The sequence below is a fragment of the Morone saxatilis genome, unplaced genomic scaffold (assembly GCF_004916995.1).
Source record: "Morone saxatilis isolate NCDOM2014 unplaced genomic scaffold, NCSU_SB_2.0 Contig8, whole genome shotgun sequence".
Lineage (NCBI taxonomy): Eukaryota > Metazoa > Chordata > Actinopteri > Moronidae > Morone > Morone saxatilis.
In genome coordinates, this window is record NW_023340257.1 from 4,348,527 (window position 1) to 4,359,774 (window position 11,248).

General features: G+C 43.9%; 2 protein-coding genes across 2 annotated transcripts in view; one reads left to right on the top strand and one right to left on the bottom strand.

Moving 5' to 3' along the window:
* Nucleotides 1–100: 100 nt before the first annotated feature.
* Nucleotides 101–4,563, bottom strand: si:dkey-260j18.2 (uncharacterized protein LOC325231 homolog). Its single transcript, XM_035679994.1, has 5 exons — nt 4,100–4,563; nt 3,314–3,467; nt 2,948–3,026; nt 2,387–2,614; nt 101–2,211 (listed from the first exon to the last, which is right to left on the bottom strand). Exons 2-5 carry the CDS (start codon nt 3,465–3,467, stop codon nt 714–716), a joined length of 1,959 nt encoding a protein of 652 aa, XP_035535887.1. The 5' UTR covers nt 4,100–4,563; the 3' UTR covers nt 101–713.
* Nucleotides 4,564–4,914: 351 nt separating this feature from the next.
* Nucleotides 4,915–11,248, top strand: part of sars2 (seryl-tRNA synthetase 2, mitochondrial) — a 7,142-nt gene continuing 808 nt past the window's right edge. Inside the window, exons 1-15 of the mRNA XM_035679995.1 lie at nt 4,915–5,320; nt 6,081–6,176; nt 6,313–6,342; nt 6,465–6,605; nt 6,738–6,792; nt 6,925–6,988; nt 7,378–7,483; nt 7,580–7,627; nt 7,828–7,936; nt 8,729–8,774; nt 8,873–8,960; nt 9,182–9,294; nt 9,451–9,544; nt 10,160–10,252; nt 10,346–10,411. Of these exons, the coding sequence (XP_035535888.1) occupies nt 5,048–5,320; nt 6,081–6,176; nt 6,313–6,342; nt 6,465–6,605; nt 6,738–6,792; nt 6,925–6,988; nt 7,378–7,483; nt 7,580–7,627; nt 7,828–7,936; nt 8,729–8,774; nt 8,873–8,960; nt 9,182–9,294; nt 9,451–9,544; nt 10,160–10,252; nt 10,346–10,411 (1,422 nt within the window). The 5' untranslated portion in view covers nt 4,915–5,047. The remainder of the gene's footprint in view (nt 5,321–6,080; nt 6,177–6,312; nt 6,343–6,464; nt 6,606–6,737; nt 6,793–6,924; nt 6,989–7,377; nt 7,484–7,579; nt 7,628–7,827; nt 7,937–8,728; nt 8,775–8,872; nt 8,961–9,181; nt 9,295–9,450; nt 9,545–10,159; nt 10,253–10,345; nt 10,412–11,248) is intronic.

Sequence of the window (11,248 nt, forward strand, 5' to 3'; positions counted from 1 at the left end):
TATGATGCTGTTAAATTGCTGCTAGCCAACAAACAAGGATTGAAGCAGAATATTATTTAGATAATATATATATATATATATATATATTATAAAAAATTTGTTTTTTTTTAAAATAAATTTGGATTTTAGGGCTTTATATCGCATTGGAAACGTCTGGATCACACAAGACGGGAATAGTCCTACACAAGCCCTGAAATGTATTTCTACTTATGGTATAATGCTGCAACTAACGATTATTTTATTGATTAATCTGTTGATTGTTATCTCAATTAATCAATTAGTTGTTTGGTCCATAAAATGTCAGAAAATATATTAGTAGTGTGGCCGAATGTTTATCTGCAATAGTAAAGAAATACCAAAACAGAATGAATAACCGTGAAAAAACAGATAAATGGCTGAGCAGCATTTCAATGTTGGTGAATGAATGAAGTTTTAGAATTCAAATTAATGAAGCTGGGAATTATTCGGTACAGCCCTAACAGTTTCTGGCTCCACTTGCTCTCTGCTTGTACATTTGGCTATCCTAACAAGTCCAGTCCCTTACAGACCTACTCTGTGGCTGCGCTCAGGACTGTAAAAATCTTCCTTGTGATTTCATCTCCACACCAACATTACATGAGGTCAAGGGGGAGCAAATTCAAACTCGGCCTGGAGCTCATCTCTGTGTCACATGAACGGCTGCCTCAACTTCAGTCATAGTGGTCCCTATCAAGCTAGTCAGCAGCCTTCTTGCAGTTTTCTTTGGCTAGTCTCAGTCTGGACAGGATGTGTTTCTTAGGGAACTTTAAAGTGGTACACCCAAACTGGCTCACCCCTCCAGTGTCTCCTGGGAGTTTCTCACGTCTCTGGACCCAGCTGCGCCAGCCGGGCTTCCAACAGTAAACACTGTCATAGAACCGTGAGCCGTTTTCCCCACCCAGCACATAAATCCTGCGTTTCCACCTCGCCACACCACCAGCTGCGATCCGCCGCGGCAGCCCGGGAAATACCACAGGGCTCGGGGCTCGGTCGCTTCCACCACCTGCTGCCCCCCGCTGCTCCGCGGTGACCATCACCCCACCTCCAGTCACCTCCCTCTCTACTCCAGACCCCCTGCCCTCTCTGAAAAACAGCACACGCCCAGTGGCGTCTAAAGTCTCCAGATTGGTGTAGTTTCCATCCAGGAACTTGGTAGTATCCCTCATGTATCCCCCAATGGCACAGACTCCTCCACGCACTGCTACTCCTCCTGCAAGGCAAGTGGCGCCAGAGTCCAGAGCCACACGTGTCCAGCAGTCTGTTAGGGTGTGATAAATAAGCACTCCCGAGTGGACCACAGCCCGATTCTGTTCAAGTGTGGTTCCACCCAGAAGGTAAAGCCGTCCACGTAACGCTGCGCAGGCGAAGGCGCGCAGAGGGAGTGGTAGCCGAGGCCCCGGAGCCCACTGAAGCGTAGTCAGCTCCAGGGTCTCACTGGAGTCCAGCAGAGCTGAGCGGTTACTACCGCCCAAGGCATAGAGTGACTCTCCACAGCCCAGCAGGCCTAGCATAGCCCGGGGTTGGACCATCGAGGGCCGCTCTATCCAGAGGTCCAACACTGCATCGTATTCGTGCACGGCTGCAGACACAGAGCCCGTCCGCAGGATTCCCCCCGCTACAAACAGCCGGTCGCCTACAGCCGTACAGCCGGGACTGACCAGTGAACCCAGTGCAGCTAACTTCTCCCACTTCCCTGTCCGAGGATCAAAGCAGTCCACTGTGTAGTCTCTCGCAGCTAAATTCTCATCTTCCCGAGGCGTCAGGTCCACACAGACGATCTTTTTCTCAAACATGCCCTCCCGTGGTCTCAGAGGCCCCCCTAGGCCCTCACCAGCTGCAGCGGGCCCCAACTCCTGGCTCAGTCTTCGGCTCTCTTCCTGGGACAGCAGCCCCGGCCGCAGGTGGTGAAGCAGTGCCGGCATGTGGGCGTAGCGATCCAAGGGCTGGTGCTCTGCCCATCGGCGCGCCGCGTCGTAAACCTCCGCTTCGGAGTCCACCCCCAGACGGTCAGAGCTCAGGAGGCTGCCTAAGGTGCCGTGGTCCAGCAGGAGGAAGTCTTTCTGCCGGGCCACCCGGGGGAAGTGCTGGGCTACGAGCCGCAGGGACGCTCGCAGTAGCAGCTGGTCATGGTGAGAGCGAGCCAAAGAGTACATCCCCAGGCAGTTATCCACTGAGAGGTGCTCAAATAGAAACCTGAAGTGAAAGGAGTAGAGAAAATGACAAACAGAGGGGGGCAGAAGAAAAGAGGAAATAAGACAACAGGGTTTAAAAACCACAATACGGAAGCTGGTTTGTTCAATAAAACCTAATGTCAAAGTAAAAATATAGCCACCTGAATTGTAAAGTCTAATGACTGAGGCAGATTTACCTGGAGCATAAGTCTTGAAGAGGCATGACCTGAAGCCGGTTGGCCGCCACAAACAGATCCTCAGCTGTGTCCAAAGAGAGCCCTGCCTCACCGGTGTACACAAACTGGATGACAGTCTCCATGACAGATGGCGTCACTTCCTCCAGTCGGATCTCAGTGAGGCGGGACTCAACCAGGGGACTGGTGAACATGGCCCGAAAATACGGGCTCACGGCTGCCAAGAGGACTCTGAGGGGACAGAAGGTAGAAGAGAACTGTTCAAACCAATGCATTTTTTATAATAGGCGGTAAAGTGATGAAGAAAATGTATAAATGCTTTATGGTATTTATCAAGTAAAAAGCTTCAATATTTTGTGATTAAAGTTTAAAATGTTCTCACTTCTATACAATTGTGAACAGAATACAAGACAGGAGTACAATTTTGATCAATAAAAACATAATTTAATGATGTATGTGTGAGCTACAGCCACAGCTGAAATTCTCTTGGTGATGTCTGAACAACACCATTAATGAATGGACTGTTGTCTCTATCAGCTTCTTTGTTGGATGTGGCAGTCAAACCTGTGACACATGAACTTCTTCCCCTCAACAAGTAGCGTAACGTCACACAGCTGCTGAGCATCGAGGAGCTGCTTCAATCCTAAAACACAGCAGAGAGAGGACGGAGAGAGGAGAGGAGAGAGAGGACGGAGAGAGAGGACGGAGAGAGAGGAGAGGAGAGAGGAGAGGAGAGAGGAGAAGGCGAAGGAGGGATGGATGAGTAAGAGTTGGACAGAGCAGAAGGGACAGGAATAGAGTCAGAAAAGCAGAGAAAGATAAAGTTTGGGAAGACAGGTGAAACTAAATGAGTCACACTAATGTTACACGGGCTGGTTTCCAACTTCCCAAGACCACCCTCTCTACCCTCTCATCATGTCCCTGTCTCACCATGCGTGATGTAGTCTCCCAGCGGTGTGGTGCTGTCGTCGGGGAAGTCCTCCTCCTCCGAGTCGCTGTCTGACAGAGGTTCTCCTCCTCCCCCGTCCCCATCCTGCCACGGCTGGGGACGCCAGGTGACTGTGCCCCCCCGCACAGCATTCATCTGTGGTACAGCGCGCGCACACACACACACACACACACGCACACACAGTTAGGCCAGATAATAGACCGTTTTTCACAGCAGCCATTTGCACATGAAACAGTAGGGTAAACACAGGCGTTACCAATGACACTAATTAAGGCTCTGTTCCATTTAGTGTAGGGGAGCCTTTCCAGGTGAGCCAGCGTGCACAGTAGCAGCACCCTGACCTGTTTGACTGAATGGAACAAAGCCTTAATTAGTATCTCCTGTGTTTACACTATTTAATGCCAAAATGGCTGCTGTGAAAAAGGTCCATTACACACATGCATATGGGCTTTAGACTTTATCCTTTATGCATGCAGGGCAGGCCAATGTATTATAGATAGAGGCCCGAAACAGATATGACCCAGATAACAGCTATCTCTGTAAAAACGTGGTTTCCAGACAAAGTTCATGATGCAGCTTGGTTTTAAGCTCAATCAATATTGTTTGTTACTGATTTGCTCCATCAGCTTGTTGCAGAATGCTTGCATTTTCACTTTACCAGCAGGATGAGTGTCTTCATAAAATAGTGGCTATAATAGATCACAAACACACACAGCTGTTGTGGCATCGCTTTGCCGGGAAGACGCTGAATGTTTAGCGTACACTACCTTTGCTCTTCTTCTCGTTTCCACCGTGAAGGCTGGTGGGGTCTCACTTTCAGCAGGAATTGGTGAAGCAGTCTTGGGGCAGCCTAACCGTATCCAAGTACCCGGTTATGACCAGAGGCTTCGACAGGCTTTCCTCGCTCCCATCTGGGTGAGCTGGTCCTCCGGGCTCAGCTGAAAGGCTCGTCCCGGCCTGTGGAGAAGACGCGTCAGGCTACTCGCTGCTCATCCAGCCCCGAGCACAACATCTCTACTAACTGACGGACCAAACTAGCTCACAAAGGGACCAATTCTCCCGCGGCACGAAAGCTCCTCTTCGTAACAAATATCAGTCCACCATGGCATTATGCACACGCAGCCAGCTCGGTGGTAGGACAGGGAAGAGTGTAGTTTTTAGGGGCTACAGGGGAGGAAAATAAAGACTGAGTTCAGGTTCAGTCGGCCGCACTTGTCACGTCTGAACCGGATTACCGCAACGTTAAACTTCCGCTCATCTGATTGGCTGACCTTTGGCTCGTGACGATTGTTTGGGGTTGAGTCTTTTTCTGTCAATGGACATTTTTTAATATTTTATGCTCCGTCTTTGACATTATGCCACGATAGTCGCGTGAAACAGCGGCTATGCTTTTAGGATAACATTTAAAGTCAGTTTATTCGTTTTATTTTGTTTCCAGCCCCGAAATACTAATTTCCGCATTCATGCTGCATTGAAGGCACATACGAGCGTTTTACAGCAGGTGGTGAGTGCTCTCTGGTTTCATCAGGCGCTTAATGGAGACACGCTAATAAATATAAATGGTCACAGTTATAACAATATACTGTGCTTTTATTTAAGTGATAATATCCAAACATTTCTTTTTGAAGTGATTGGAGCGAAAGCTGACCGAGAGTCTACCCATAGTACCGATTATTCCTATACCCCGTGAATGCAACATTGACCACAAGACGAACATGGCGACCTGCAGCATGTTCGTGAGACTTGGAGGCACTGCTCTGGCTGTGTTAAAGCCGGTAGCCACACAATGTTCAAGGCACAGGACGAGAGTCTTTATCCCGCACCGCTTTTCGCACGGAACCTGGAGCAGTCTGTACGAGCATGTCTGTCTAGGTTACAGTGACAAGCCCGAGCTGGACATGAGAGAAGTGATTGAGGAGACCGACAAAGTCATACTAAATGTAGAGAACAGGAAGGGTGAGCTGCGGGGGGAAGATGTCAGGAAAATGGTAAGTGTTCGTTTGGCTACAAAGTATGAGACGTGAAACCTCTGTGTGAAATACCCCTCTGTAAAGCTATAAACAAAAACATGGTATTCACTCTTCAACTAATATATTCAAATTCTTTATTGTACCAAATCTTTTTTTACCAAAATAATTTGCACACTGAAGTACACTAAGCTAATATTGAAATTGAAGACCCACTCCTGATATTTATTAACACATATTAAAACACTTTTTTTGAATAAAAATTTGTAGGTGATGTTTATTTACCTGAAAGTCAGTCATGTCAGAGATTCTAATTTAAGTCCAGATCAAAACGTTTCCAAACATAACATCTATGGTCATGCAGACTGAAATGGATATTATGTACAAGACATTTGCAATGAAGTACTCATAAAAAGATGGTAGCTTAAGTTGGAATAATAACTATTATCACAATATCCATTTATATTGTTCCAACAACTTTACTGTTCCTTCACATTGACACAGTTTGTCAGTAGCTCTTGATATACTTACTGTAAATACTGTATATATACAGTGCATCATTATATTGAAACACATGCATAGGAAGATAAAATAGACATAGATGCTAAAGCAAGATAAGCAAACAAACAAAGCTATTATAAGCATTAAAGCATTGTCACGAAATGTGGAAAAATGCAATCTAAGTGGAAAGTTAGGGAACATTTAGGAGTTTAAATTGAATGAGTTTTCTGTTGGCCTTTCATTTGATCTCATTGATCGTGTGTGTGTGTCCACATTGTAGGTATGTGTGTGGCAGGAGCTGCAGGCCGTGAGGACTGAAATCTCTGGACTGGAGGAGGAGAAGAAACGCATCAGTGAAACAGTCAAAGCACTAGTGGTCAGTAAAGGTTATTACAACACCAGTTTTCTGATTAATGTTGTTTGGGTTGATTCTTACTTAAGGTTTGCTTAATCCTTTTCTCTCATTTGAAGTCTCATCCATAATTATGACATAAATCATCTTTTCCTCACAGATCAAGAACGACAAGAAAGCCCTCGCCAATGTAAGTTCAACTTTGGCACTTCAGAATTCAAATTCTTTCATTCTTTGTTATTAAATCCGTCTCTCTGTCCACGGTAAATCAGATTTGGGACCACTTCTGACTCCTTGTTGTTCATCACGCAGTTTCCAGAGTACACCCAGGCTCTGCAGAGGGGTCGAGAGATCCGCATAAGACTGAATGAAATTTACCCCAAAGACACTGAGCTGGATCAGGAATACTACCGTCAAGCACTCAGACTGCCAAACACCACACACCCTGATGTGGTGAGGATACACAAACACACACACTTACTTTGTCCAGAGCATCTGGGGAGAGATTTTCTGTGACGTGTGTCCTTTTAAATTAAGTGTAGTTTGAAACTTCCTAAAGTTCCTGTTTTTTTTCCCCTTTTTCAGCCCGTTGGAGATGAGAGCCAGGTGAGGGTGGTGGAGCTGGTTGGAGAGAAACCAGGTGACTTATGCGATCTATGCCATTGTTTATCTAAAGTGCCACATCAGTAATAACCTAAAGTGCTTTACCCTTGTGTGTTTAAATATGCAAATCTCATAATCTGCTCTCTCTCTCTCTCTCTCTCTGCTGTAGAGTTTGACTTCAAGCCCAGAGGCCATATAGAGCTGGGGGAGGAGTTGGGTCTCATCAGGCAGAGGTGAGGATGATGTTTGTTACACTTGATATTCCACTTGTTCTTCTACTATACAACTATACTCTCTTAAAGCTTTTGCTCATATGATGGAAAGCTGAGGAAAGGAGATGAGCAATGGCGTTTTGTATGAATATGTAAATACCTAATATTTGTCTAATGTTAAGTCTTATAATTATGATGATTTCTTTTGCTTGATAATTAAGAAAACGGAAATATTTTAAGCCTGAGCTGTATAATAATGTATAATCTCAAATTTTGAAATAAAATATTTGATCATTGGTCTTGAGGGTTGAGCACTTTGTGTGCATGACACAAAAATAAATCTGACCTTATTGATATGAACAGGCATCATTACACTTTTATAATATACGTACCTCTGTGCTCTCCTGCAGACATCTAGCTCACATCTCAGGCCACAGGTCCTACTATCTCAGAGGAGCGGGGGCCAGACTTCAGATTGCACTACAAAACTTTGCCCTTGACACACTGCAGCAACGAGTAAGCATGCGTCTGGAAATATTAAATATAATGTCTGCAAAATGAATGTAGATTATATTCAGTTCTTATATGAAACTTTCCTTTTGACTCCTACAGGGCTTCATTCCCATGGTTGTACCTGACATGATGAAGACGGTAGTATTTGTGAGTAGCAGAACTCTGTGCCTTTCTAACATACCCGATTTTAGATAATACACGTAATATCTAAAAATAAGATTTGAATGGACATTGATTAAATATCAATTAATATGTAGCAACATTATTATAGTACAATTGAACTTTCTGTAGTTATGACGACAACCTCTCCTCTCGTCTCTTCCTCATTTTGTTTCCACCGCCTCCAGGAGGGTTGTGGGATGCAGCCAATCGCCAATCGCGCTCAGGTCTATTCACTGGACCAGGCCCGTTTCCCAGACCTCAACCTGGCTGGGACTGGAGAGATTGGGGTGGCAGGTAAAACTTTATTCTTCACTATGTGTTGCAGTCATGATGAGTTTTTAATTTCCTTGTAGCAATAAATGACCCATACAGTTGTTTATCAGTACCAGTGAACACACACACACTTTACTTTTGTCTCTAATTAGACTTTTTCTGTACAGACTGAGCTTGATTGACCTTCTGAACCTCGTATTAGCTGTGTTGCGCCTATCATACTCTACTGTGTATATTTGTTTTGAGGCAGCATGATTTGTTATATTGCTCTGCTATAGAGAGTGTAATAACTGAGAAGTAGTGACCATCTGTTTGTCGGCCCGTTACGCTCGAGATGAATATTTTTCAGTTGATCAGTCCTAGCTTTTGACCTGTTGTGCTTGAACTAATGGGTGTATCTCGCTATCAGTCAATACATCAATACAACTGACAATAGTCCTGTTTCTTACTAGCAAGACTAGCTATTGTACTTGGCTATAATCTGTATTCTGTAACAATATGTTGCTGATGGTGATCTAAGCAACATGTGCCCATCTAGTTGAGTTGTGTCACGCTCGTGTTATTTGTGCTGTTGTAAGCAGTTGTCACCAAAAAACCTCACCGGTTTAACAGATTTGTTGCATTACTGTTCTGTAATTAGATTTCATACTCAACTCCTTCAGAATTGTAATAAGTGCCTTTTGTTTTTATCAGAAATCTTGAATCCAACAACTCACACAATCAATGTTTACAGCTAATAAGAGGCTTTGACACAGATCGTATATGAGAACTGGAAAACCCAGTAGTTATGTGACATGTCTCTCTCGCCTTCAGGCTATTTCATGGATCATGCAGTAAACTGGAAGGACCTCCCTGTCAGGTTAGTTACCTCTCACTCATGGTGTGCTACAGACTGTTACAGATCAGTGTTGTACTGGAGTAATTACAGCTGACATGATGTATCCCTTGCTGCTGTAGGACGGTGTGCAGCAGCACCTGCTACAGAGCAGAGACAGAGACGGGCAGAGAGCCATGGGGGCTCTACAGAGTACATCACTTCAACAAGGTTAAAAGGACAACTACATGATGTTAGGGACACAGGAGTGGAAAAGTGCCCACTGTACATACAGGGCATTCACATTCGCAAATGTGTTAAGGAAATGATTTGTTAGCTGATGACAAGTGATGGCAAATAATTTTTTAAGATTAAAAACAAGTACCTGCTCTATGATTATGCTAATGAGCTTTATTTGTAATTAACTGTAATTATCGTGTGTGTGTGTTCAGGTAGAGATGTTTGGAGTGACAGCAGATGAGACGGGAGTAGAGAGCTCCCAGCTGCTGAAGGAGTTTGTGTCTTTGCAGAAAGAGATGTTTTCTGCACTGGAACTACATTACAGGTTAGTACACACATGCAACACGCGCACACACACACACACACACACACAGTGGAAGTGGAAGTTATTTTATACATCCACTCAATCTGATAATATAATTAGCATATTTGTGTGGGTTCTAATATATAACCTAAACTGTTTGTGTGTGTTTTCACACAGAGTGCTGGACATGCCCACAGAGGAGCTTGGTCTTTCAGCACACAGGAAGTATGACATTGAAGCATGGATGCCTGGGAGGAACAGCTATGGAGAGGTCAGTCTCATTATATCACTGTTAACAAATTACAGATGCACAAGAAATGACTGGGTGTCAACTAATATATCTGCTGATTATGACTTGTGTAAAGATGTTCCTTTGTGATAATATATGCTGCAGGGTGTGCATGGACAGACACACTAACAGAGTCACTAGTGACTCTCTTCCCTTGTCAGTCAAAAATCTCAGTCCCTTCTCATCCTTCCTATAAACACCTGAAGTTGTTTAAGAAAAAACTAAAAATATGACATTCCTCTGTACAGCTCCTGTGTAACCAACTTAATATTTTGTTGCCAAACAATTGCCTTCCCTGGTTGAAAAGTACATTTTTAAGTCGTGTATTTAATTCATTATCTCCTATATAAATAATAGTGAGCAGATTGTGTAGATTGCAGGGCCACAGCCTTGGTTGAGTATAATGTAGCATTAAGGTTGTAAAAACGCTACAGTGCTGCACAAGAAGTTGGGAGAAAAAAAACAGTACTGCTGTAAAACTGTATAACTTGTGTTCAACAAATAAAAAATGATACTATGATCTAATAAGAAGATGGAGTATTGTTGCTGATGGTTTTGACTAAGTTCTCTCCTCTCTACACATGATGTATGCATCAGATTTCCAGTGGGTCCAACTGTACAGACTACCAAAGCAGACGCCTCAACATTGTGTATGAGAGAGAGGACGGCAGCCTGCAGTACGCTCACACAGTAAGACTGCAGATGAGGCGGCTGTATATTCCAGCTGTTTACTGGAGCAGCAGCACACCACCTCCAACACGTGTGTTTTTATTTTAACTCTAGGTGAATGCAACAGCATGTGCCATCCCCCGAACCATCATCGCTATCCTGGAGACTCACCAGACAAAAGTAAGACACAAACATAAAGGCCCACTTCACACATTGAGGGAAAACCTGGAATTCTTTAATGCAGGTTTCCGTTCATTGAATTGTTCTGGAAAATGACGTTAAGTTATTTAAGTTATTCTTCAGGAATCCCCATAGGGAAATTCATTCTCTTCGTTTGACCCATCCTAAGTACTAGAAGCAGTGGGCAGCCACTGTGAGGCGCCCGGGGACCAACTTCAGATCCAAGCAGGTGCCTTGGTCAGAGGCACTGAGTGGAGAATTGACCTTATTGAACTATGTGTTTTGTTGGTGGAGGAAACCCATGCTAACTCCACACAGAAAGGCACAGAGTTGTCTTGAAAAGGTTTTAATGACAACAAAATGATGTTCTATGAACCATAATAAGCATCACAAGGCCTCAGATTGAATTTTTGTCTGATGCCTTAGATGTGTAGTTTTTATGCATACTGTATATCCAGCTGACAATCACTGAAAAAAGCTGAGGATCATCACTATATATTATACAGTATATCAGTGGCTAAAACAGATCCAAATTCTTGCTTTTAAAGACCAAGTGTTGATGCAAATGTGTAAAATATGTGAACCTTCTTTTGAAAAATAGCAGAGTAGGTTAGTCCTCTCTTTTCTTTCTCTTCCAACTCTGCGTGACCTTGCCCACCTTCCATTATGCTACACGTGTAACTCTTAGCACGCACCTGTGTGCAAACTGTGGTGTTGAAGTGGCTCCCCCTAGTGATTGTTGTCAGTCAAAACATTTTTATACAGTTTCTATACAAACTCTTTTGAATTTTATTGGAAATGCTGAAATAATAATAAATAAATAATACTGCAGTTTTC

What these genes read in the sequence shown, in the direction of transcription:
- si:dkey-260j18.2 (XM_035679994.1), bottom strand. Translation starts at nt 3,467, where the DNA reads ATGAATGCTGTGCGGGGGGGCACAGTCACCTGGCGTCCCCAGCCGTGG. An exon ending in AAGAAGTTCATGTGTCACAG is followed by an intron (nt 2,615 to 2,947) that starts GTTTGACTGCCA and finishes CTGTCCCCTCAG; the next exon opens with AGTCCTCTTGGCAGCCGTGA. An exon ending in CTTCAAGACTTATGCTCCAG is followed by an intron (nt 2,212 to 2,386) that starts GTAAATCTGCCT and finishes CTTTCACTTCAG; the next exon opens with GTTTCTATTTGAGCACCTCT.